The sequence below is a fragment of the Uranotaenia lowii genome, chromosome 1 (assembly GCF_029784155.1).
Source record: "Uranotaenia lowii strain MFRU-FL chromosome 1, ASM2978415v1, whole genome shotgun sequence".
NCBI lineage: Eukaryota > Metazoa > Arthropoda > Insecta > Diptera > Culicidae > Uranotaenia > Uranotaenia lowii.
Genome location: NC_073691.1, coordinates 153,292,879 through 153,318,929, shown reverse-complemented (window position 1 = coordinate 153,318,929; position 26,051 = coordinate 153,292,879). Strand labels below are relative to the sequence as shown.

The 26,051-nt window shown below is 37.6% G+C and overlaps 2 protein-coding genes across 2 annotated transcripts in view; one reads left to right on the top strand and one right to left on the bottom strand.

Moving 5' to 3' along the window:
• The window catches only part of LOC129740561 (uncharacterized), a 545,556-nt gene that overhangs the window by 102,417 nt on the left and 417,088 nt on the right, over nucleotides 1-26,051 (top strand). The window contains exon 2 of the mRNA XM_055732267.1: nucleotides 23,428-23,563. Within this exon, the coding sequence (XP_055588242.1) occupies nucleotides 23,428-23,563 (136 nt within the window). The remainder of the gene's footprint in view (nucleotides 1-23,427; nucleotides 23,564-26,051) is intronic.
• LOC129740560 (alkaline phosphatase, tissue-nonspecific isozyme-like) lies at nucleotides 6,289-12,659 on the bottom strand. The gene is made up of 3 exons (XM_055732266.1): nucleotides 12,216-12,659; nucleotides 11,477-12,158; nucleotides 6,289-6,929 (listed from the first exon to the last, which is right to left on the bottom strand). The coding sequence occupies exons 1-3, from the start codon at nucleotides 12,639-12,641 to the stop codon at nucleotides 6,313-6,315; spliced, it is 1,725 nt and encodes a 574-aa protein (XP_055588241.1). The 5' UTR covers nucleotides 12,642-12,659; the 3' UTR covers nucleotides 6,289-6,312.

Genomic DNA, 26,051 nt, shown 5'->3' with positions numbered 1-26,051 from the left:
CCCGGTATTTCCGGTTTTTAGAATTTAAAACAGATTGTTTTTTGCGCGGTACTTATTCCCGCTCACAGTTTTTTTCCAGTGTTGAATCACTTCGCAATTCGGTTTGTTTTTGAAGGCCGGCCGCAGCTGCATTAACACGTTCGTCGCCACGCTCATTTTGGTAGTTTTACTAGCCGGGCCCAAATAAATTCTGGGAGCGAGAAAGAAAAGAGGGAGAGTTCCCAGATTTGCAACGTGTGGCTAAACTGAGCGGCTAACTTGAGTGAGAGAGCGTCACCTGCTTTTTGATGTGACGGGGCCCCCAGGAAATACACCCGTCACCCGAATATGGGTGCCGTGGCGACGAACGTGTTAATCTTATAGACAAACCTTTCTAGTTAAAGATTGACGTCTCTCAAAGTTATTATTTATCGGTTTTAGGAAATAAACATTCCTAAGATCAATCAAGAATCATAATAAATATTCGGATACAGGCAGTTCATTTTGAAAGATTCTCTCGACCAAGCCCACCGGACGTTGCTATTTCGGTCGGTATTTTAGATGTTTTGATTGGTTGCGTTTTTATTTACTTACTGATTTTCGCACCCATTGTTGCTATCCAGGTTGGTATTTGTGTTTGTTTATTTTCTGATAGCAAATACTGGCGGCGTTGCTACCGGGTTGCTACATAAACGAATCTTGTAACAACCTACTGCTCGAGTGCTATTTCTCGAATCAAGTTAGCGACTGCTGGTGCGATGATGGGTTGATAAATATGTTGCTGAATGTACTCGATTAGAGGTTTAGCAACCATTGGTGGGCCTGGTCTCAGTCTCAGGAATCCGAGAATTAACGCGTTGCTTTCACACCTTGACACAATTTTCTAACCTTCTTCAAAATTTTCATTCGAAAAGTCCCCCATGCGCCATTTTCTCAATAACTCTTTTTTATGCACATTGACGCTTTTCTATTCCTTACTATTTCTACCATGGCAGATTTTTTTTTTTTTTTTTTTTTTTTTTTTTTTTTTTTTTTTTTTTTTTTTTTTTTTTTATTGAATGAATAACTTACATATCTAATATCTTAAATTACATTGCTTGCCTGCCATCTAAATTCTAAAAGTTGCCTACGCTGCCTACGCTGTCTACTCAATATTCAATCTCGTTCCGAACTCTTTTTCGAAAATCTTTCGATTATCCCATCGCAAGTCGCGTACTTCTTTTTTTAAAACAAATATATTTGCATTCGGAAAATGGCCCAGACAATGAGAAATCCCTCGAATACACCACCACAAAATGGCTTTTTCATCTTTATTTTTATCATCTATTTCTACTTGCAAAAAATCTTCCATGTTAATGATTTTTTTATTAAATTTTTTATAAATTATTTCTTTGATCCAATCAAGCACTTCCTTTGATTTTGTACATTCCGATAACCTGTGGTAGTTGCTATCAGGTCTTGAGCAGATATCACAATTACTATTATTCAAACGACCAATATTATAGGCAAAAAGCTTTTCCTTATTAGGGATTATATTATTCGTGAAAGCAAACATAATTGATTTATCCTTGGACGAAATAAACGGTTTATTGGTATTTTTCCAAATTATGTCCCAGTTTATTGTTGGAAAATCTTGTTTTACTTGAGGACAAATACGTTTTTCTTGAATAAAATCATTGTACATTGAAGCACAAGTATCCAAATCAGGTTTCATTTTCAAAACATTCGCAGCTGCTATCCAATCTCTATAGTAATATGGCAAATTTTGAGGCTTAGCGAAGTTCAAAATAAACATTTCATCTCCGTCACTAGTTTGGTTGTCTATCAGAATATTTTTGGCAAATAAAGATTTCATTTTTGACTCAGGATCTACTAAATTTAAACCACCATCTGTGCATTTTAAATATAACTGTTCTCTTTTGACTTTGAAAATATAACCTGCCCATAAAAACTTACCAACTGCAGTTCTAACCTCTGCTATATGCTTGTTGGATGGGGGAAATATCTGAGATATATACCAAAGCTTAGATAATACAAAAGCATTTAACAACCAGCTTTTCTGAAAAATATCAAGATTCCGCGTTCCATGTGTATATAAAAAAAAGTTGATAGTTCTTATTATTCGATCGTAGTTTTGAGTTGTTATATTTGTTAACTTACTGTTGAATTCTATGCCAAGAATCTTAACAGAAGCAACCTCTCTTATCAACTGTGGACCAAATCTGCAGTTATTTAACCTTAAAAAACTGGATTTATCAAAATTTATTTTTATTCCTGCAAATGATTCAAAGCCACTCAAGATTTGCTTCAGTAATCCGAACTCTGTATCGTTTCTAACAAACACGTTAATGTCATCAGCATACGCGATAGTTTTGATAAATTTATTATAAATAAGTACCGGAGGAATGCTATTAGCTATCTTTCGCAAAAGTGGTTCTATGTACAGTGTAAACAGTATCATGCTTAACGGGCATCCCTGTCTCACCGATCTTTTGATAGCAATTTCATCTGTAAGGAAACCATTAAAAAGTATTTGAGATTTTGCAGAACTATAAAGATTTTTAAGGCATTGGATAAACGAAGAAGGAAAATCAAATTTTTGTAGTATTGACCACAAAACCTCATGATTGACATTGTCAAAAGCTTTTTGTAAATCTACACTTACTATTGCACCTTTAAATGTAGCGGTCTCACTTGCTTTCATTATGATTCTTCTTAAATTCACTAAATTTTTAATACATGATCCATTCGGTCTAGCCGCGGATTGCTCTGGACCAAGAATGTCGTTCAGAAAAATACAAATCCTGTTTGCCAAGACTTTTGTGAAAAGCTTATAGTCGCAATTCAACAAACTTATCGGTCGAAAATTATCTATGTTATGTTTAGGACCTTTTTTGTGTATCAAAGTTATAATTCCTGAGCTGAAACCTGATGGTGGCTGTACATTTCCTGATAAAAAATCATTAAAAATCTTAACCAACTCTTCTTTTAATAAATCAAAATGTTTAATGTAAAATTCATATGAAAGGCCGTCAGGGCCTGGTGTTTTTTTCTTGGAGCATTGTTTTAAAGTTATATGAATCTCTTCTGCTGTAATATTTTTAATTAACTCCCTTTGTTGTTCTCCTGTTAATTTGTTCGTAATCTCGTTCAAAGGATTTTGTTGTGGATTATTTATATTATAAACAATGTTCTCTTTAAACTGAGTGTTAAAATGATCAAAGATTATTCTTTTTAGTATTGCTGGGTCTTGTATCAGCTCATTATTCACCATTAAACGTAAATTCCCTGTTTTTACATATCTTTGGATGGTAGATGAAATTTGAAAAATGCTTATCGTCTCTTTTTGTACAAGGCTGAAGTCATCCAATTTACTACAGAAATATTTTATTCTATTAGATTCTATTTCCATCAGTTGCGCTTTTACAAGTTCAATGTCTTTTTTGACATCTTCTCCATGACAGCTTTTAATTTGCAAATTGTTCAAAACTCCGTAGAAATAATTTTTCTTCTGAATAATTTCTTGGTTTTGCCTCCAATTTTCCGTTTTATAAAAATACTTTGTTTTCGGTTTCACAACGTTGTTCCACCATTCACCGCGATTTCTGCAAAATAAAGATCTTGCTTTCCAATTCAAGTAAGCACGTTCATAGTTTTCGTTTACTTGGACATTTTCTAAAATTTGTTTATTAAGTTTCCAATAACCTCTGCCATAGATGGACATCAAGTTTTTTTCAATCCTTGTCTTCATAACAACTGCGCAATGATCTGAAAATGGTACTGATATGGTTTCAGCATCAATTACTGTTTTAAAAAATTCTGATTGTACATAGAATCTATCAAGTCGGGATTTAGAATGCGATCTTGTAAATGTGAATTGATTTTTTTTCATTACTAAAAGAACATCAGATAAATTGAAACTATCGACTACTTGTTTTAATCCGTTTGAGAAATTTTTCACGCTACCCGTTGAATCCGCTGGATTGAGAATGCAATTAAAATCTCCCCCAATCACCGTTTGAACCACCCCAGGTTTACCAAAATGTACAGCCAAGTTAGTCGTGAAAAGATCCTCTCTCTCTTTACGTTTATTGTTTCCCGAAAAAGCGTATATATTTATGTAATTAGTGTTTCCAATAACAACTGAGATTATTCTACCATTTGGATCCAAAATAACGTTAGAGTATTCGAAAGATTTTCTTATCAAAATTCCGGTGCCCATCCCTTGAGAATTGATATTAATAACAGCAAAATGCGATGGAATAAATGAAAGATTCTCATAGCAAAGCTCCTGTAGGAAAACTAAATCCAAATCATGATTCCAAATTAAATCTCTAAGTAGATTTTGATGAATCGTTGTTCGGGCACTATTTAAGTTAACTGTGGCAATCTTAAAAACAAAATTCATGTCTACTTGAAAAAAGAAATAAAATTATAACTCTACTTTGAACTCACAAATACTACACCAATTTAAAAAAAAAAAACTACAAAAACTTCAAAAACTATTAAAAAACTACTGCTGAAATCTACGAGAAATAGAAATTAACTAACGAAATTATAAACTACAAAAAATTAAGGTAAACCAGCTCCAATTATTCTTTCGATTCTCCAACACCCACCTCCCCAACATTATTTTTGCTCTCCGATACTTTCCTTTGCTTTGACCTACCTCTAGTCAACATACTCTGTGCGATGGAAATAGTTGCCGTCGGGACGCCACCTCTCGCTTTGGGATCCGCCTCGGATGATGTTTCGGATTCAGTTCTCCCTTCGCTTTTTTTCGTCACTCGGCCACGCTTCGTTCTTTTTGCCGCTACCTGCCTGAAGCCCTCCTCGTCATCGGCATCATTCGCCGTCGACATTTCACCATCGGAAAGCTCGACGTTCACCGGCTCGGATCGTTTTTCATTTTGTTTGCCGATAAAGCTCTGCCCATCGGTTTCCGAAACGAATTTCCCTCGCGCCGCTGCTTCCTCTACGTTGTTTGGTTTTTCTGCCGAACTTCCGCTGTCGATCGGGCTGTGCTCGGGCATCGTCGTGCAAACCGTTTTGTTGGAACTGTCGGCCTGCAGTGCTGTAGGATCAGATGTTTTTGCTATCACATTGCCCAACACCACCATACCGCCTTCATCTTTTTTCTGCTTGCTTTTGAAACTTGGGAACCAACGACTTGAGCCAGCTGCGACTGCACTGTAACTTGCTGGGGCGTCTTGATTTTGGTTAAGTCGATCGTTAACTCGAGCACGTTTTGGGCAGTTGACCTTGACGTGATCTTTGCTGCCACAGACGAAGCACTTATGCTGAAGCCCATCGTAGTAGACACGGGCCTGATAGTTTCGTACATGTATTGTGGACGGAATCTCGTTCTGGACCTCCATGTGTACACCTCTGACCGATGTCCAAATGGGGAAGCCGGTGTCCGCTCCGTATCTTTCTCGTACCATTCTTTGGATAATGCCAAACTTAGATAGAACATCGGATATTTCAGCGTCTTCAATCTCAGGAGGGAGATTAAACACTCTAACGTATTTGAAGACGCTAGAAGCAGCAGAAAAAGTTACGGTAGTTGATACGTTCTTGTCATACTGGAATTGCATGGATGTTGGCAATCGCAGTAGGGCTTCTTTCAGTTGTTCTTCCGTCTTGAACTTTACATAAACGCAATATTCCTTTGGCTCTTTATACATAGCCAGTAAAGTTTCTGAAGACAGCTGCATCTTCTGCTTCATGAATTGGAAGATTCCCAACTCCGACGGTTCCTGTTTTCCTGGTCCGAAATATATGCGTAATGAGTTTGCGCGTGCTTCCTCCATCTTGTTTTCGTATAATAGTGTTCCGATTTAAGATGATCACTGCTCCAAACCGAACAATGATAAGCCTTCAAGATAACAGTAGCTATAGCTACACACGCGAAGAATAAGCCGCTCGATAGTAAAAAGTCGACTGTTCAACTCGGCGTCTCAAGACGAACTGATAGATTGAGAATCGATTCATTTTTTTTCCAAAAAAATGTGCTCGATATTGTTGCTGAATAGGTTCGACAAAAACAGCAGTGCTCGTTGGAAATTTATGTAGTCGAATGCGAACCTTGAAATTTGCTCGAAAGTTTAACCTTCTGGGCCACCGGGACAGCAAATTTTCGATTCAATCAGTTTCGGTGACGAAAGTTTGGTTTTGTGTCACAAACTTTTTCTGAAGGGGGAAAGAGGGAATGGAAGCTCTGAAAAAACTTTTGGTCGACTTTATCCGTTTTTATTTTTCTCTGTCAGTATGTCCCGTAAATTATTCCCACAAACTAGTTAAGCGAGAGATTTATTTTGATGGCAGAGTTTTTCAGAGGAAAACTTTTGCCAGAGCAACAACCCAAACCAGCGTTAAAACGATCAGTCCCGGGGGAGTTTGGAGCATCAATCCTCCGGAATCGGTTAACCGGTCCAGGCACGCCTCGGAACGTCTCAATCCATCCGGTCCCAAACAGGATGCATACCAGAGGAGGTGCCCTATCAGATGTTGCTCGTAAAGACCACTGAATAGATGAGCGTGGGGTCCTCGAGCGAAAACGGCCACATCATCGCCGCCATGAGTTTCATCCTCGTAGGGAACCGCACCCGGAAATCGGAAGTCAGCTCTTTGGGAATCCATCAGCAGTGGATTGTTTCGACCTCCGGTGGGTGGGTAATGGTCGAAGTAACTCATTCCGTTGGCATAGCTTAGGGTGAAGAATGGCATCCGGTCCAGGCGCGAGAAATCTCCGGTGGCCAGAATGTTGTTTCCTCGGACCGGATATCCACCCATCGTCATTGTGTGAGAATGATCGGCCGTGACCAGAATCAGAGTGTCCCGGTCATTGGTTTGACTGGAAACGTATTGAACGGCTCGATGCAGCTCAACCGTTTCGTCCAGAGCTAGCCGTGCCAAGTTGTCGTGATGGGCGTGATCGATTCGGCCACCTGTAAGAATTGAGTTATGTGAATGGTTAAGGATTCAATCTGAAACGGTTATTGATTGTTTGTCGTCTCGGTAATTTTTTTGAGGGAACTCCACAGAATGACCATCTATTGACTGCGAGCGTCCAATGTCACCTCCAACTTGTGTCAGGCTCTAATTCTAAGCCTAGAAACGGTCCAGTATAACTCTAAGCTAGTTCTCTAGAGAAATAACCAGGGTATTTGAATGCCGTCCAAGGAAGAAATGCAGCGTATCAAAATTTTGCTCGCGCATCGCGATAATCCGAGCTACTCGCACGCAAAGCTGGCAAAATCGCTAAATGTTGCAAAATCAACCGTTAAAAATATAATAAAAGTGTTTGGGGAACGTTTGTCAACAGCCAGGAAGTCTGGATCGGGGGGAAATCGAAAACCGGAAGCCGCTGAGACGACAAAGAGAGTTGCCGGTAGTTTCAAGCGAAACCCTAACCTCTCTCTCCGAGATGCCGCAAATAAGCTGGGTGTATCGTCTACAACCGTGCATCGAGCTAAAAACGAGCCGGACTATCGACTAACAAGAAGGTAGTGACTCCAAATCGCGATGATAAACAAAATACGACGGCCAAAGCGCGTCTGGTGGCTGTACAAGACGATGCTGACGAAGTTTGACTGCGTGGTAATGGACGACGAAACCTACGTCAAAGCCGACTACAAGCAGCTTCCGGGACAGGAGTTTTATACGGCAAAAGGAAGGGGAAAGGTAACAGATATTTTTAAGCACATGAAACTGTCAAAGTTCGCGAAGAAATATCTGGTTTGGCAAGCCATCTGTACCTGTGGCTTGAAAAGCAGCATTTTCATAGCTTCCGGGAATGTTAACCAAGAAATTTACGTGAAAGAGTGTTTGAATAAACGTCTGCTGCCTTTCCTGAAGAAACACGGTTGTTCCGTACTGTTTTGGCTGGATTTGGCATCTTGCCATTACGGCAAAAAGGCCATGGAGTGGTACGCCGCCAACAACGGGCGGTTGGTTCCCAAGGACAAGAACCCTCCCAACACGCCAGAGCTCCGCCCAATTGAGAAATACTGGGCTATTGTCAAGCGGAACCTAAAGAAGACAAAAAAAAAACTGCTAAGGACGAGCAGGACGAGTTCAAGGCAAACTGGCTGTCTGCGGCGAAGAAGGTGGACAAGCTGGCTGTACAAAATCTGATGGCAGGGGTTAAGCGTAAGGCCCGGCAATTCGGATTTGGAAAAACGGAAGCCTAACTGATTATTTTTCCTGAATTTTATACTAATTAAACTTGAAAATGAAATTTAATTTGATTTTTAAAATAAACGATTTCACCGATTTACACGCGTTTTCCCTTGATCACCCTTTATGTCATCCGATTCCGTGCATCATTTTCGATCTAAATTTACACAAATTTTTCTTGCTGTGTTAAATTCCTTCTTTTCATCCACTTTGACTATTAGGACTTGGCCGGCGCCGTTTTTGTTAACATGAAAAGAGAGAGCAACATGAATTTATTTAGCCCATGTAATTATGTCATTTTAAAAAAAAGTAAAACATGTTGTCTTGTCTGTGGAGTCCCTGTTCTGGACCCTATTGAGTTCCAAATCCAGACTGCCGCACTACTGACTTGATTGCTGGCTAGACTCTGCAAAGGTCAGTAGGGCTAGCGATTGCTCAACATTGTTGGTTGAGTTTGGCTCTCATATAGTCTGAATGGTGGAAGCGCAAAGACAACTCATATCAAAGTGCTACATTGACGGTCAAAAGGAAGGTGGGGCTTGTGATATAGGGATTTCGCATTCGTACACGCATCAGCTGGCTGATCCTCAGTAGAGATGAGTATCTTATGATGTCTCTGATGAAAGCATACTTAACGTCCAGATGCTTCATCCGTTTATGAGCCCGCGCCTCTTCCAGATACTGGATGCAAGGGATGTTGTCCTCCATTGACGTGAAAGGAGTGCTAACCACACCCAATTCACCTAGGAAGTTTGTTAACCACAAACCTTCCTTGACTGCATGGCAAAGGGCTCCTATCTCAACTTCGGTCGACGACAGACTGACCGTCTTCTGACGTTTTTTTGACCACGAAATTAGATTCTCGAAGATCATGTATGCAGATCTTCGATCATCGGAAACGTTGGCGAAATCTGCATTCGTGTATCCAATTAGTTGATCAGGGTTCGCGTTTCTGCGGAACACCAACGCCGTATCGGTCGTACCTCGAAGGTACCGCAGAACACGCTTCAGGCCTTGCCAGTGCCTATCTGCCGGGCTGGCCTGGTATTTGCTAAGTGCGCCAACCGCCGCACAGATATTCTGATGACTGCAAACAACTGATCAAATCGTTGAACGGCTGCTCGATGATAACCTCACCATTGTTCAACTGAGTCCATCGAACATTCGTGTCAGAGACAGAATGGGTTTCCTGTAACCTGGGATAAGCTAACCGCTTCCCAAATCTTGCTCACATCCGGGGCTGCGTATAGTTGCTTAATGCGCTAACAGCAGCACTGAAGTATGGCCTCGAAAACTGCAAACAACCGATCAAATCGTTGAACGGCTGCTCAGTGACAACCTTACTACGTCCAGACTGAGTTTCGTTGTTTTTATCATGGCTGCCATTCCCTTGTCGATGGTGGTTTTCCGGCAAAAGCAGTCTCTTTGGCCCTTGAGCTTGCTGACGATTCGAAGTTGCTCTTTCTCATCATGAACGGCTACGTTAGCCACGTAGCGTTCATGAGCTTCTCCTGTTCGCTGACTGCGTCCCTGGGCCAGTTCGGGATTGACGAAATCTTGATCATCATCGCCATCTTCGTCGTTGCTACCGTTGAAGTCGTTTTCGTTTCCTACGCTGACGGGCACCAGAATCGCGAATCTTGCGTTGACTGTGGTGGCTGATATCCTCAGCATGCGATCGTACAACATATCTTGAGTGTTGTGTTCTGGTAATCCCAGAAAAGCATTCTCTTGTGGCCAACAAAGCCCTCTCTCGGTGGCTCAGAGAATTAGCCAGACTTCGATCGACAGAACTCATCCAAAATGCCTCAGAGATCAAGAGGTGGATGAATTCGCTAGCGACTAACCACCGCCCGAACCTCCTCCTCCGAAGCACCCGAAGCAGCTTCCATCCATCGAAGACATGCTCGCGCATACTATACGCAGCACAGCTACAAAGCATGAGAAAGATCTTCTCGACTCCAACTCTTTGATCGCTACAAAAAGCGGGAAGGCAAAGTTCAGCAAAAAACGTCCAATCTGACTCTGTGTTTCTAAAGTTTCTGGCAACTAACCGTCGCCGAAAATACCTGCTCCTAAGCCACAGAAAAATAAAGCTGTAGGCTTGGATAAGCTCATCCGTGCTGACTACAGCATAGCTCCACATCACGAGAGTAACCCTCTCGAACAGCTTCTTCCAATCTCCAATCCTGGCTAATACTCCATCTGGAGTCCTCCTCCCGGCCGTCGGAAATAAAACCAAGCTGCTAACCGCAGCGCGGCTCGTGTCGGCATCGAAAGTAACCCTCTCGGAACCCGACTTCCTGGCCTCGAACTCCAGTGACTCCTCTGGCTCGTGGCTGGCCCCTCGACCTGGCTGGTCCTTCTGCACTGGTCGCTGATGAACTTACTAACCGCAAGTATTGAGAGTACCCCTCTCACTAACTCTTTGTTCCTTAATCCAGACGTATCTGGGCCCATAACCTGTTGAAAACGCAGGTTTCAGTGGTGTAATAGAGTTATCTTTATACATGTTTCGTCTGTGAGGTCAGTAGAATACAACAATATTAATTAGCGATAGCTAATTGTCATTTTCCACTTCTTATATTCCCTAACCGGGAAAGTACTCATTTCTCAATGAGTACTTTGATATTCTTACTCAGAATATCTGGCAACACTGTTGTGTTACCACGAACCCAATTTGTGTAGTCTTGTCTAACCGTGTGATGATGTAAACATTTGTACTGCGTTTATCATCATCACCTGTCATCATCAATCATTGATCTATTGTTCTCGATTGCGAATTGAACAACAAGCAAGAGGAACCAAAACAAACAATGTTTTGATTCTGCTGCAATCGGCAGCCATGTGGATCCGCCGAAATCGTAAGTATCAACAGCAGCAAAACTGACTTCATGTTTCACCTAATAATCTGTATTTGTATCTGTATCAGCAACAATAGTTTCCGTAAAGATCCAAAAAATAAATACCCTATCAAGAACTTCCACTGCTCAAGAAAGTCTTCATACCGAAGACAGCGAAATCTATAAACACAGGCCAGCTCGATGTATAAAAGATTGATGACGAAACCAGCAGTTAATGCCCTCCCATCAAATGACCTATTCACAAGGAGCCGTTACGCCTAATGATTTCTATCTCGACAGCTATGACAACAAAACAGTCATAGGAGAAAGATGGTAGATGCACGAATACCGACCCTCGACAACACGTCGTTTGAAGATGTGGACCGTTTTGAAGTTGGAGATTGGCAAATTATCGTAAAGGTTGGACTGAGGTCATTCATGGAGCTGATGGGTGTATTCGGAAAGCTACATACCTTCAATGATCAGTACATATCCCCTGACGTTTTTGGAAACCATTTTCAATGCTTTCGAAGTCATCTCCTCCAAGGTCGGTTCTTCAACGGAATTATCCATCCTGTAGCTCATGTGATTCGCCGAAAACAGACCGAACAGCCGATCGACTTGGCTCTCATCAACCTGATCCAACGTTTGACGATTGTGCACGAAACTTCTATTTTCCTCCCGTAAATTTCCCATCGCTAACCACTCGTTTACCAGGAATCTGTTATCTCGTCGTCTTCCGAAACCTCCGTCCATTGTTTGCACCCCGGTAGGATAGAAATGCCTGGAACCGCCTCCTAATGCTACCGTAAGGTTCCGTCCAATTTCTCCGTGAATCAATTGGGCAGCGATATCCACACAACCCGAAGGAGTCTCTTCATCGTCTTCCCAATAACGAGCCCCGGATACGGCATAGGCCACGGCCGGCGTTGCATGGGTGATTCGAGTATTCGTGACGATTCCAGTCGAGCGGCCATCTTGCTGGGCATACTTCAAAATTGAGGTTAGGCGGTTTTCCGGTTCCAGGCTACGTTGACAGTTCATGAGCGGAACTTGGCCACTGACGGCGATGGTTCCGTAGTTATTCTTGACTCCGGTCAAGATGGCAGCAGCCGTGCAGCCCGAGTCCGACACTTGGTAGTTGATGCAATATGTCTACAAGTAGAAGGAACAATCGATGAAAGTTTTAAAAACAAATATTTTTCAGCTCACCTTAGCCAACCCGGTGTAAGGGAACTTCTCGAAGGACAGCTCCATAGCTTCACCTCCCATGTAGACCCGAGTAGCCGACTGCGTAGTGATAGACATTCCATCACCAATGAAGATGATCACATTTTTAGCCACATTCAAATTCAGGTGATTTTTTCCGCTGATTTGATCACCCAACAATCGTTGACCACTATCGATCCAGAATTGTTGATCCAACTCTTCGACCGGACCCATCGGAGGAATCCATTCCGGATCATCCATCGGATGCGTTGGGTACGGAGTAGGTGCTGGCGTCAGGGGAGGATCCACTCTAGGGCCACTTTCAACGATTCTGGGGGCTGCATCGATAAAGGAGCATCTCAGTAATAAAATTAAACCAAACACAGCCAGGGGATGCATTTTTCCTATTTTATCCGCATTCGGGGGCATCCAATTACAAATTGAAATAACAAACCTACCGATGTCAGTGCGATTTCATTCATTAATTGATAACGACGCTTCAGCTGAATGCAATCGATAGATAAACCAACAGCGGAAGCCCCAATTTGACCCAATGTGCATTGTTGCCGGGCCTCTGATGGATAAACGTGACTGATAACGAAAGTTTAATGAGATTTTAATCCACACCCAACAAAGCTATCGGTTTGAAAAATCGAGATATCATCGGTTGATATCGGTGCTGGTGACCTTTTAAATAACGAAGTTTTATTCTAAATTTTAATTCAAATGTTCAACATTTAACAGTTTCTCCGAATGCTGAGTTTGAATTTCGATTCACACTCATTGTAAACATGAATTTTTCTGTGGCTGCCACTGTCGTAAATCATGCATAATAAAAATAATCTAAAAGTTAAAAAATGATCGAAATGTCAGTGACTGACATCAAATAACAAACCATAAACAAATCCATAAAAATTGACAGTTTATAACAAATAATAACAACACATGACAAGAAATGTCGAACAAATAACTGAATAAAAATGACGAAAAACACATCATACGAAAAAATTGGCAACAAATGACTAAAATGACAAACATTACCAAAAAGACAAAAAAGACAAAAAAGACAAAAAAGACAAAAAAGACAAAAAAGACAAAAAAGACAAAAAAGACAAAAAAGACAAAAAAGACAAAAAAGACAAAAAAGACAAAAAAGACAAAAAAGACAAAAAAGACAAAAAAGACAAAAAAGACAAAAAAGACAAAAAAGACAAAAAAGACAAAAAAGACAAAAAAAAGACAAAAAAGACAAAAAAAGACAAAAAAGACAAAAAAGACAAAAAAGACAAAAAAGACAAAAAGACAAAAAAGACAAAAAAGACAAAAAAGACAAAAAAGACAAAAAAGACAAAAAAGACAAAAAAGACAAAAAAGACAAAAAAGACAAAAAAGACAAAAAAGACAAAAAAGACAAAAAAGACAAAAAAGACAAAAAAGACAAAAAAGACAAAAAAGACAAAAAAGACAAAAAAGACAAAAAAGACAAAAAAGACAAAAAAGACAAAAAAGACAAAAAAGACAAAAAAGACAAAAAAGACAAAAAAGACAAAAAAGACAAAAAAGACAAAAAAGACAAAAAAGACAAAAAAGACAAAAAAGACAAAAAAGACAAAAAAGACAAAAAAGACAAAAAAGACAAAAAAGACAAAAAAGACAAAAAAGACAAAAAAGACAAAAAAGACAAAAAAGACAAAAAAGACAAAAAAGACAAAAAAGACAAAAAAGACAAAAAAGACAAAAAAGACAAAAAAGACAAAAAAGACAAAAAAGACAAAAAAGACAAAAAAGACAAAAAAGACAAAAAAGACAAAAAAGACAAAAAAGACAAAAAAGACAAAAAAGACAAAAAAGACAAAAAAGACAAAAAAGACAAAAAAGACAAAAAAGACAAAAAAGACAAAAAAGACAAAAAAGACAAAAAAGACAAAAAAGACAAAAAAGACAAAAAAGACAAAAAAGACAAAAAAGACAAAAAAGACAAAAAAGACAAAAAAGACAAAAAAGACAAAAAAGACAAAAAAGACAAAAAAGACAAAAAAGACAAAAAAGACAAAAAAGACAAAAAAGACAAAAAAGACAAAAAAGACAAAAAAGACAAAAAAGACAAAAAAGACAAAAAAGACAAAAAAGACAAAAAAGACAAAAAAGACAAAAAAGACAAAAAAGACAAAAAAGACAAAAAAGACAAAAAAGACAAAAAAGACAAAAAAGACAAAAAAGACAAAAAAGACAAAAAAGACAAAAAAGACAAAAAAGAAAAAAAAGACAAAAAAGACAAAAAAGACAAAAAAGACAAAAAAGGATTTAAACTTCCCTTGATCTTCTTCTCCAAACTGCCTTAAATCAACCTAATTAAATTTAGAAATTTAGTTTCCTTCTTTTAATATTGATTTGTTATAACTTACAATGATTGTGTCTATTATGCATTAAGAAAACTGTCAAACTGTGTCAAACTTTGAACGCTGAGGAACTTAAAGTGCATTATCCTTTTCTAACTGAAGTACCAGTTCAATCCTTCTCTGGAGAAAGGCCTGGACTTCTCATCGGACTGAATAATTTGGATGTGATGGCCCCCCTGGAGACTAGACTAGGAAACGTCGGTGACCCTATTGCAGTGCGGTCCAAATTAGGTTGGTCGATTTACGGCCCAATCGGGGAAGCGATAACATGTTCGACTAGTGGTTATGTAGGAATCCATGTGGAACCTACTAACCAGGAAATACATGATTTACTTAAATTGTATTATTCTGTAGATGAGTCTGTTGAGTCAATATCAACTGAATCAAAGGAAGACCAGAGAGCGCGTCGTATATTGGAAACGACCACGATGAGAATCGGTGACCGTTTCGGAACCGGGCTTCTGTGGAATACAGATAGCCCCTGGTTTCCAAATAGCTACGGTATGGCATTTGGTCGCATGCAGGAACTCGAACGGCGACTAATAAATAAGCCTCAACTGTACGGAAATGTTTGTTCACAAATCGAACAATACTTACAAAAGGGCTATGCTCACATAGCGACAGCTGAAGAACTGTCGGAAACCAACTCCCACCTAACGTGGTACTTGCCGCTGAATGTGGTTTTGAATAAAAATAAGCCCGATAAAGTTCGTTTAGTTTGGGATGCGGCAGCCTCGGTTAAAGGGGTTTCACTGAATTCTCAACTATTGAAAGGTCCAGATATGACGGTGTCCTTGCCGGCTGTCATCAATCGTTTCCGGGAGCGCCGAGTCGCCTTTGGAGCCGACCTTAAGGAGATGTATCATCAAATCCGAATAAGGACAGAAGATAGGCAAGTACAAAGGTTTCTTTTCCGCGCAGATCGCTCCAAGCCTCCCACAACTTATGTCATGGACGTAGCCACCTTTGGCGCAACATGCTCCCCGTGTTCGGCTCAATATGTAAAGAACCTTAACGCTAGTGAATTCGCGACAGAGTACCCCAAGGCATCGGCTGCAATTGTAAATAATCATTATGTTGACGATTATTTTGACAGCGTAGACACTGTAGAACAAGCGATTGAATTAGCCACTCAGGTACGATACATTCATATCAAGGGCGGGTTTGAGATTCGGAACTGGGTCTCAAATTCAAGAGAATTGCTTATTAAAATAGGTGAGCCTAATGCGATCCAAAGTATTCAAATCAGCCGAAACAAAGAGACCAACAATGAACGAGTCTTAGGAATTATCTGGAACCAGCAAGATGATATGTTTTCTTTTTCCACTACTCATAGAGACGAAGTTAGCAAATACTTACATGGAGATTCACGACCGACTAAACGTATCGTCCTCAGTTGCGTCATGGGGTTTTTTGATCCGTTGGGCTTACTCTCTCCATTCACTGTACTGGGAAAGATGCTTATTCAGGACCTGTGGCGCACTGGCTGCGAATGGGACGAAAAAATAGATGACGATTCATATGCCAAGTGGAAAAAATGGATCAGCATGATGTCCCAAGTTGAAAATGTTCGAATCGACCGTTGTTATCTTGGGAATTTACATTCTAGAGATATCGAATCTCTTCAGTGGCATGTGTTTGCGGACGCCAGTGAACACGCGTACGGCTGCGCAGTCTACCTTCGGGTGAAATGGTCTACTGGCATAAAGGTTTCTCTGGTGATGTCGAGCGCCAAAGTAGTTCCATTAAAACGTTTATCTGTACCACGACTAGAGCTCATGGCAGCTGTTCGTGGGGCTAAAGTTTTGAAATCCGTTCTACAAAACCACACTCTGAAAGCTGAAAAAAGTTTTCTGTGGACCGACTCTAGGACGGTTCTTAGCTGGATCCGATCTGAGGCACGGAACTATCAACAGTTCGTATCTTTTCGTATTGCTGAAATACAAGAGCTTACAAATGTGTCGGACTGGCGATGGGTTCCCACTAAACAAAATATCGCTGATATACTTACGAAATGGGGCACTGGATTCTCTTTGGAGAACGATTGCTGTTGGTATCGAGGGCCTACTTTCTTATACGACCAGGAAAATCAGTGGCCAGAACAAGTCAATCCGCCACTCAATATTTCCGAAGAAATTAAACCGTGTTTTTTGCTCTATCATGATAGCGATGAACGGTACCCACTTATCCCCGTGAATAACATGTCAACTTGGAACAAAATATTACGTGTAACCGCTACAGTTTTTCGATATGTTCAAAATTTAAAAAGAAAGAAGTTTGGAAAACCTTTACGTTGCGCGAAAGTTGACATTACACTCAAAGAAATGTATCAGGTAAATTTTAGTCGTGTTCAATGCCCGCTTCATACCGACGAAATACAAAAGGCGGAATCAATCTTATGGAAGCAGGCTCAGCATGATGCGTTTTCTGACGAGATACGTATTCTGGAAAAAAATTCAGAAAGTGACAACGACGAAATCAAATATCGTTTACCGACGTCAAGTAAGTTATTCAAGTTAACACCAACACTCGATGAAGAAGGTATCTTGCGCGTAAAGGGAAGGATGGAAAAAGCAAAACACATAAGCTTTGATACACGTTTTCCGATTATATTACCTCGTGATCATGTTATTACTCTGCGACTCTTACAACAATACCACGAGAAATTTGGACACGCCAATCGTGAAACTATATTTAACGAAGTCCAACAAAAATTCTTCATCTCAGGTCTACGTCGTGCTATTCGACTCATCGCCAAGAGCTGTATGTGGTGTAAAGTTAACCGCTGCATTCCCCAAGCACCGATAATGGCACCGTTACCAATACAGCGCATATCCCCCCAGATTGGACCGTTTCAGGCCGTTGGAGTGGACTATTTCGGAGTCACGATCGGACGACGTACTGAAAAAAGATGGGTGGCAGTTTTCACTTGCCTTTCGGTGAGAGCGATTCACTTGGAACTGGTCTACGGCCTTTCAACCCAATCGTGTCTCATGGCAATTCGCAGATTCATCTGCAAACAAGGTGTTCCGACTGATTTTTTTTTCCGACAATGGGACTAACTTCACAGGAGCCTGGAATGAGATGCAAAAAGAAATCAACTATAGATGTGCTGAAGCATTCTCGAGCTCTCGAACAAAATGGCATTTCAATCCTCCTGGTACCCCTCATATGGGAGGCATCTGGGAAAGGATGGTACGTTCAGTGAAGGAATCAATGAAAGTGCTAAATGATGGAAGAAAGCTTACCGATGAGATTCTGTGGACAACGTTATCTGAGGTTCAAGACATGATTAATCTTCGACCTCTGACGTACAAATCACAAGAAGTGTTCGAAGAAGAAGCATTAACTCCTAATCATTTCTTGAGAACAGTCAAAGCGGACGATTTCAAACCCGAAAATGAGACTGAACTAGCAGATGCATTGAGGAGCATTTTTCGGAGGTCTCAGTACTTGGCAGATAAAGCATGGCAACGTTGGTTAAAGGAATATCTTCCAACGATAAATCGGCGTACGAAGTGGTTTCAAGAACAAAGGGCAATCAAGAAAAACGATCTCGTGTATGTCGTGTCTGGTAAAGATAGGAAGCAGTGGACCCGAGGAATCGTTGAGGACTTAATTGAGGGACCGGATGGAAAGACTCGACAGGCTCTAATTAGAACTGCAAGTGGAGTAAATCGTCGGAGCGTAGTTAACCTAGCTGTGCTGGAGTTAGATGGATAAGGTAAACCCGGACCAGGGGTTGGCCGGAGTTACGGGTGGGGGTGTTGAGGCAGCCCATAGCCATATGTCAATTTAGAATGACCATCAAAACTTGATGGCAACTCTGGGTAGAAGTAGAACTAACCAAATAACAAGATAGATAGTTTGAGTGCTGAAAATCAACCACCTGGTGCAAAAGGCTTGCGATTTAGATTAAAATATAGTTAAAATCCTTAAGATTATCAGTGGCTTTAATTGCAAAGTGCTTTACTACTAGAAGTATCATCCACGGTTAGTAATAATCACTTTCAAATAATAAAAACATAAAAATATACCCTAAAAATACTTACGAATATAGGACACGAGGAGATCAAATTGGCACGTTAGGCAATTATTAGCCCAAACCTGAAAATTTAAAATAAGGAAACTGTGAGTATAATAACCTAAATACTTACCTGAAATACTTACCTGAATACTTACCAAAATACTTACCTGATACAGCTAAGATAAATTGCATTAAATGCAATAACTCGCAAGTTAGTTTGATTAACAGATCTAACATAACCTCAAAGAAGTCAGAATTATCAATCAGATAAAAATACCTTCTCCGCTGTGCATAATAGACAGAATCATTGTAAGTTATAACAAATCAATATTAAAAGAAGGAAACTAAATTTCTAAATTTAAATTAGGTTGATTTGAGGCAGTTTGGAGAAGAAGATCAAGGGAAGTTTAAATCCTGTCAGTAAAAGCCTAAGGAGAGAAGGTTAACTATAAAATTTGTAAGTAATCTTAGTCTTAACAAATATTTTAAGCATCTAAAAGATTTAATACACTTTCAGTTGAGCTGATTTATACTGCTGCAAAAAATAGTAGTCCGTCTCAAATAGCTCCGAAATTACCGGAACTTTATTTTTAAAAAAAGACAAAAAAGACAAAAAGACAAAAAAGACAAAAAAGTCAAAAAAGACAAAAAAGACAAAAAAGACAAAAAAGACAAAAACGACAAAAAAGACAAAAAAAAACAAAAAAGACAAAAAAAAACAAAAACGACAAAAAAGACAAAAAAGACAAAAAAGACAAAAAAGACAAAAAAGACAAAAAAGACAAAAAAGACAAAAAAGACAAAAAAGACAAAAAAGACAAAAAAGACAAAAAAGACAAAAAAGACAAAAAAGACAAAAAAGACAAAAAAGACAAAAAAGACAAAAAAGACAAAAAAGACAAAAAAGACAAAAAAGACAAAAAAGACAAAAAAGACAAAAAAGACAAAAAAGACAAAAAAGACAAAAAAGACAAAAAAGACAAAAAAGACAAAAAAGACAAAAAAGACAAAAAAGACAAAAAAGACAAAAAAGACAAAAAAGACAAAAAAGACAAAAAAGACAAAAAAGACAAAAAAGACAAAAAAGACAAAAAAGACAAAAAAGACAAAAAAGACAAAAAAGACAAAAAAGACAAAAAAGACAAAAAAGACAAAAAAGACAAAAAAGACAAAAAAGACAAAAAAGACAAAAAAGACAAAAAAGACAAAAAAGACAAAAAAGACAAAAAAGACAAAAAAGACAAAAAAGACAAAAAAGACAAAAAAGACAAAAAAGACAAAAAAGACAAAAAAGACAAAAAAGACAAAAAAGACAAAAAAGACAAAAAAGACAAAAAAGACAAAAAAGACAAAAAAGACAAAAAAGACAAAAAAGACAAAAAAGACAAAAAAGACAAAAAAGACAAAAAAGACAAAAAAGACAAAAAAGACAAAAAAGACAAAAAAGACAAAAAAGACAAAAAAGACAAAAAAGACAAAAAAGACAAAAAAGACAAAAAAGACAAAAAAGACAAAAAAGACAAAAAAGACAAAAAAGACAAAAAAGACAAAAAAGACAAAAAAGACAAAAAAGACAAAAAAGACAAAAAAGACAAAAAAGACAAAAAAGACAAAAAAGACAAAAAAGACAAAAAAGACAAAAAAGACAAAAAAGACAAAAAAGACAAAAAAGACAAAAAAGACAAAAAAGACAAAAAAGACAAAAAAGACAAAAAAGACAAAAAAGACAAAAAAGACAAAAAAGACAAAAAAGACAAAAAAGACAAAAAAGACAAAAAAGACAAAAAAGACAAAAAAGACAAAAAAGACAAAAAAGACAAAAAAGACAAAAAAGACAAAAAAGACAAAAAAGACAAAAAAGACAAAAAAGACAAAAAAGACAAAAAAGACAAAAAAGACAAAAAAGACAAAAAAGACAAAAAAGACAAAAAAGACAAAAAAGACAAAAAAGACAAAAAAGACAAAAAAGACAAAAAAGACAAAAAAGACAAAAAAGACAAAAAAGACAAAAAAGACAAAAAAGACAAAAAAGACAAAAAAGACAAAAAAGACAAAAAAGACAAAAAAGACAAAAAAGACAAAAAAGACAAAAAAGACAAAAAAGACAAAAAAGACAAAAAAGACAAAAAAGACAAAAAAGACAAAAAAGACAAAAAAGACAAAAAAGACAAAAAAGACAAAAAAGACAAAAAAGACAAAAAAGACAAAAAAGACAAAAAAGACAAAAAAGACAAAAAAGACAAAAAAGACAAAAAAGACAAAAAAGACAAAAAAGACAAAAAAGACAAAAAAGACAAAAAAGACAAAAAAGACAAAAAAGACAAAAAAGACAAAAAAGACAAAAAAGACAAAAAAGACAAAAAAGACAAAAAAGACAAAAAAGACAAAAAAGACAAAAAAGACAAAAAAGACAAAAAAGACAAAAAAGACAAAAAAGACAAAAAAGACAAAAAAGACAAAAAAGACAAAAAAGACAAAAAAGACAAAAAAGACAAAAAAGACAAAAAAGACAAAAAAGACAAAAAAGACAAAAAAGACAAAAAAGACAAAAAAGACAAAAAAGACAAAAAAGACAAAAAAGACAAAAAAGACAAAAAAGACAAAAAAGACAAAAAAGACAAAAAAGACAAAAAAGACAAAAAAGACAAAAAAGACAAAAAAGACAAAAAAGACAAAAAAGACAAAAAAGACAAAAAAGACAAAAAAGACAAAAAAGACAAAAAAGACAAAAAAGACAAAAAAGACAAAAAAGACAAAAAAGACAAAAAAGACAAAAAAGACAAAAAAGACAAAAAAGACAAAAAAGACAAAAAAGACAAAAAAGACAAAAAAGACAAAAAAGACAAAAAAGACAAAAAAGACAAAAAAGACAAAAAAGACAAAAAAGACAAAAAAGACAAAAAAGACAAAAAAGACAAAAAAGACAAAAAAGACAAAAAAGACAAAAAAGACAAAAAAGACAAAAAAGACAAAAAAGACAAAAAAGACAAAAAAGACAAAAAAGACAAAAAAGACAAAAAAGACAAAAAAGACAAAAAAGACAAAAAAGACAAAAAAGACAAAAAAGACAAAAAAGACAAAAAAGACAAAAAAGACAAAAAAGACAAAAAAGACAAAAAAGACAAAAAAGACAAAAAAGACAAAAAAGACAAAAAAGACAAAAAAAGACAAAAAAGACAAAAAAGACAAAAAAGACAAAAAAGACAAAAAAGACAAAAAAGACAAAAAAGACAAAAAAGACAAAAAAGACAAAAAAGACAAAAAAGACAAAAAAGACAAAAAAGACAAAAAAGACAAAAAAGACAAAAAAGACAAAAAAGACAAAAAAGACAAAAAAGACAAAAAAGACAAAAAAGACAAAAAAGACAAAAAAGACAAAAAAGACAAAAAAGACAAAAAAGACAAAAAAGACAAAAAAGACAAAAAAGACAAAAAAGACAAAAAAGACAAAAAAGACAAAAAAGACAAAAAAGACAAAAAAGACAAAAAAGACAAAAAAGACAAAAAAGACAAAAAAGACAAAAAAGACAAAAAAGACAAAAAAGACAAAAAAGACAAAAAAGACAAAAAAGACAAAAAAGACAAAAAAGACAAAAAAGACAAAAAAGACAAAAAAGACAAAAAAGACAAAAAAGACAAAAAAGACAAAAAAGACAAAAAAGACAAAAAAGACAAAAAAGACAAAAAAGACAAAAAAGACAAAAAAGACAAAAAAGACAAAAAAGACAAAAAAGACAAAAAAGACAAAAAAGACAAAAAAGACAAAAAAGACAAAAAAGACAAAAAAGACAAAAAAGACAAAAAAGACAAAAAAGACAAAAAAGACAAAAAAGACAAAAAAGACAAAAAAGACAAAAAAGACAAAAAAGACAAAAAAGACAAAAAAGACAAAAAAGACAAAAAAGACAAAAAAGACAAAAAAGACAAAAAAGACAAAAAAGACAAAAAAGACAAAAAAGACAAAAAAGACAAAAAAGACAAAAAAGACAAAAAAGACAAAAAAGACAAAAAAGACAAAAAAGACAAAAAAGACAAAAAAGACAAAAAAGACAAAAAAGACAAAAAAGACAAAAAAGACAAAAAAGACAAAAAAGACAAAAAAGACAAAAAAGACAAAAAAGACAAAAAAGACAAAAAAGACAAAAAAGACAAAAAAGACAAAAAAGACAAAAAAGACAAAAAAGACAAAAAAGACAAAAAAGACAAAAAAGACAAAAAAGACAAAAAAGACAAAAAAGACAAAAAAGACAAAAAAGACAAAAAAGACAAAAAAGACAAAAAAGACAAAAAAGACAAAAAAGACAAAAAAGACAAAAAAGACAAAAAAGACAAAAAAGACAAAAAAGACAAAAAAGACAAAAAAAAAACAAAAAATGTCACAACGAGACACAAACATTCCAAAAAAATTTAACAAAAATCTCATTAGAGACGAAAATGCCTAAGGCGATTATGATAAAAACGACTATTGATTTTGGAAACTATTGCAAAACTTCCAGTAAGCTTTGTAAGAATTGATTCCAGGACAAAAGTTTAAAGCCACTGCTGGAGCCTCTAACTGAACTCACCTCGAGTGATTTAGCAACAAACATCAGATCCATCTCAAAACTCGATTCATTCATCATTTCGTGCCATGCCAACCACACCAAGCCACAGAACCATTCATAATAAAAAAAAATCAACGTTCCGCATTCTCGAGTTCCGGAACGGCAAATCTTATCCACATCATACACATACATATATTTGTATTCTCTGAAGCTTATTTTTCTTTCTATATTTTTCTTTCCCACAGATGACGGTTTCGAATGCAACTCACGTCACCCTGCGAAATGTGGGCTTCAATCTGTCCGGAAATTTCACCTGCGAAGTGACGGCTGACGCACCGTCCTTCTACACCGGAGTGGCCACAAACGTGCTCACCGTTGTCGGTAAGTGGCATCTGCTATTTTTTTTTTCTGTGGGGACCGAACTAAAAATGAAGATGAACTGTATATTCAACAATATCAGAAGAGTAAAAGAAAATACAAACTTAAACTATCAAATATTAGTAAAAAAAAATCAACGATTTTTAGACAGTTAATTTGTTAACAAAATAGTTTTATCTTCTCAAGACATTTTCCTTATTTATTCTCAGACATGAAAGAAAAACAAGATCCCATTTAATTTGAATATTTTTCAAATTAAAGAATTTGGATCGAACGAAAGCTTGTCGAGAAGAGTAAAAAACAAAACTACCAACTTTCCGCAGTGCTGGAACTGTTAGATAAGCATGAAACATGGCTTTCCCTTCTTCACAAGAAAGTAAAAAAAAACGGGCAGGTCTTCTGCTTCTCATCATAGGTAGGTAACGCAATTATATGTTTCCTCCCGCACCGAAATGGCCCATTAGCATTCCAAGGGGCGATAAACATAAATCTCTCTCCAGCTCCAGGGCCAACGCGGGAGGGCGTTGTAATATGGCATAAGGAACCGCGCCGTATCTTTACGCTCGGGCAACTACCTGCCGGCACCCATTTTAGGCTTCCGGATTTTTTCCCCGTTGACCCACAATCATTGGGGCTGTAAATTGTTGCGAAAATGATTACTAGAAAATTTTAAAGGAAAATGCTGATCAGCATTCGAATTCAACATTTCAAGTAAGACTTAAAAAATCCATCTTTGATTTGTACTTCTTCAAACCATAGTTCATCGGTGATTGGATTGGTCCACCTTCCTCTTGGTCGTCTGCTTACACTTACTGCCAGTTGATCATGGATATTTACTAGGCTCCAACTTGTCTTTTCTCTTGTTACGCATGCTTCCATTTCGAAGGCATCCTCCTTCAACAAAATGAGATGGGCATATGTTGCGTTACTATAGCTATAGTTATGCTGCCTTCAACTAGGAGAAACAGTACTCATTGATGGCCCATAGGCTCACCTGCTTTTGTTCCCTTCCGAAGATCAGCTGAATACACTGTGAGCTAGGAACTAAATGCCAGGCTGCTTCTCCGTAATGTTTCGAATCCCCGAGATGTTTTCAGGACCATTCAGGTTTTGTGGTAAGCCAACTGCAAACTTTTGGAGTGCATTCAGGTCTCCGTCTCTTTGGGGGCCTCTGAAGCTCGTAGCTGGACGATATAACTCACTCTCTCTCTCTCTGTGAGGTTCGATACATCAACTCGTCATACTTGATGTTCTGCAGAATCGGGCCCAGTATCGACCCATGCCGTACTTCAGCTGTAACCTCCCGTTACTGAAGTTCTGACACGTCATGTACTATTGGAACTAATTGAATACACCGACCCAAGGTTGCCCAAAGTGTGACGCTCATGGGGCGCGAAAACGCCTCCATGCGGAAGACCGTGCTGATGAGGTGGAAGGCTGGCGGGTCGAAAATGTGTCAGTCGCAAAGGGTAGCCTGTGGGGCACCAGGACGCACCCCACAGTAATGAAGTCCTTACTGCGCTAAAGCAGAGCACTGGCGCAGTGGACCGTATATTTCCCTAGCTACTCGTGGGACTAAACATGAACCAAAACAACAACAACCTTAAAAAAACAGAAGGAATTTCAAGACAATTGACGTTAGCTCGGACGAAGGAGGAGAAGGTAGAAGAAAGCAGACAGAGGTCTTTGCTAAGAGAGGACTCCTTAGGTCTCCTCTTCTAAGCAAAGGTGTAAAGGAGCTAGGAAAGGAGATTGGCAAAGAGGTTGCCAAGGCAGAGAGAAAAAGCCCGGTCCACTGAAAACCTCATCAGTTCCCAGCAAGAGGAGCAGGTCCCAGTCGCAGGAAGAGGTGCCCCAAGGGACATCAAAAAGTGTTGCCTTTTGGAGGCAGCCGACATGCTCGACAAGATGCAGGAGTTTGTACGAAGTACGAACAACGTGCACAAGCACATTAAGACCTGGGTGCCGAAATTGATGGTGCTCCTGCAGAGTGCCGTCAAGGAAAGAACGGAGCTGCCCAAGTAACAATTTTAGCTTTATTATGGTCAGCAAAATTTCGTTTGGACTATCGCATTAATCTTCATAAAAAGCTAAAGCGCATTCTATAACATCACCTGGACTCTAATAAAGCCAAAATCAGGCTATTTGGCCCTACCCTAGAAACGTCATCAAGACATATAATTGTTGGTCATCAATATTGGTCACCAAAGCTTTTAAAAAGCTATTATTAAACATGTTAGAAATTTTTGTTTTTTTTTCGGTTCTGTCAGTTCTCGGAGTTTTTTTTTTATTTTTTCCAGCAACCATAATGGTTGATGAATGATGATTGCATTATTCAGATATAATCTGGTAAAATTAATAGCTAAAAAAACAATGTTTTAACCATATATTGAGCGTCTTTTCTACTGCCAGTCAAGATTTTAGGTAAAATGTATATGAAATAGTATCTTAAAATAAATGCGCCTCGCCATTTTGTGCCCTTCGATTTTGC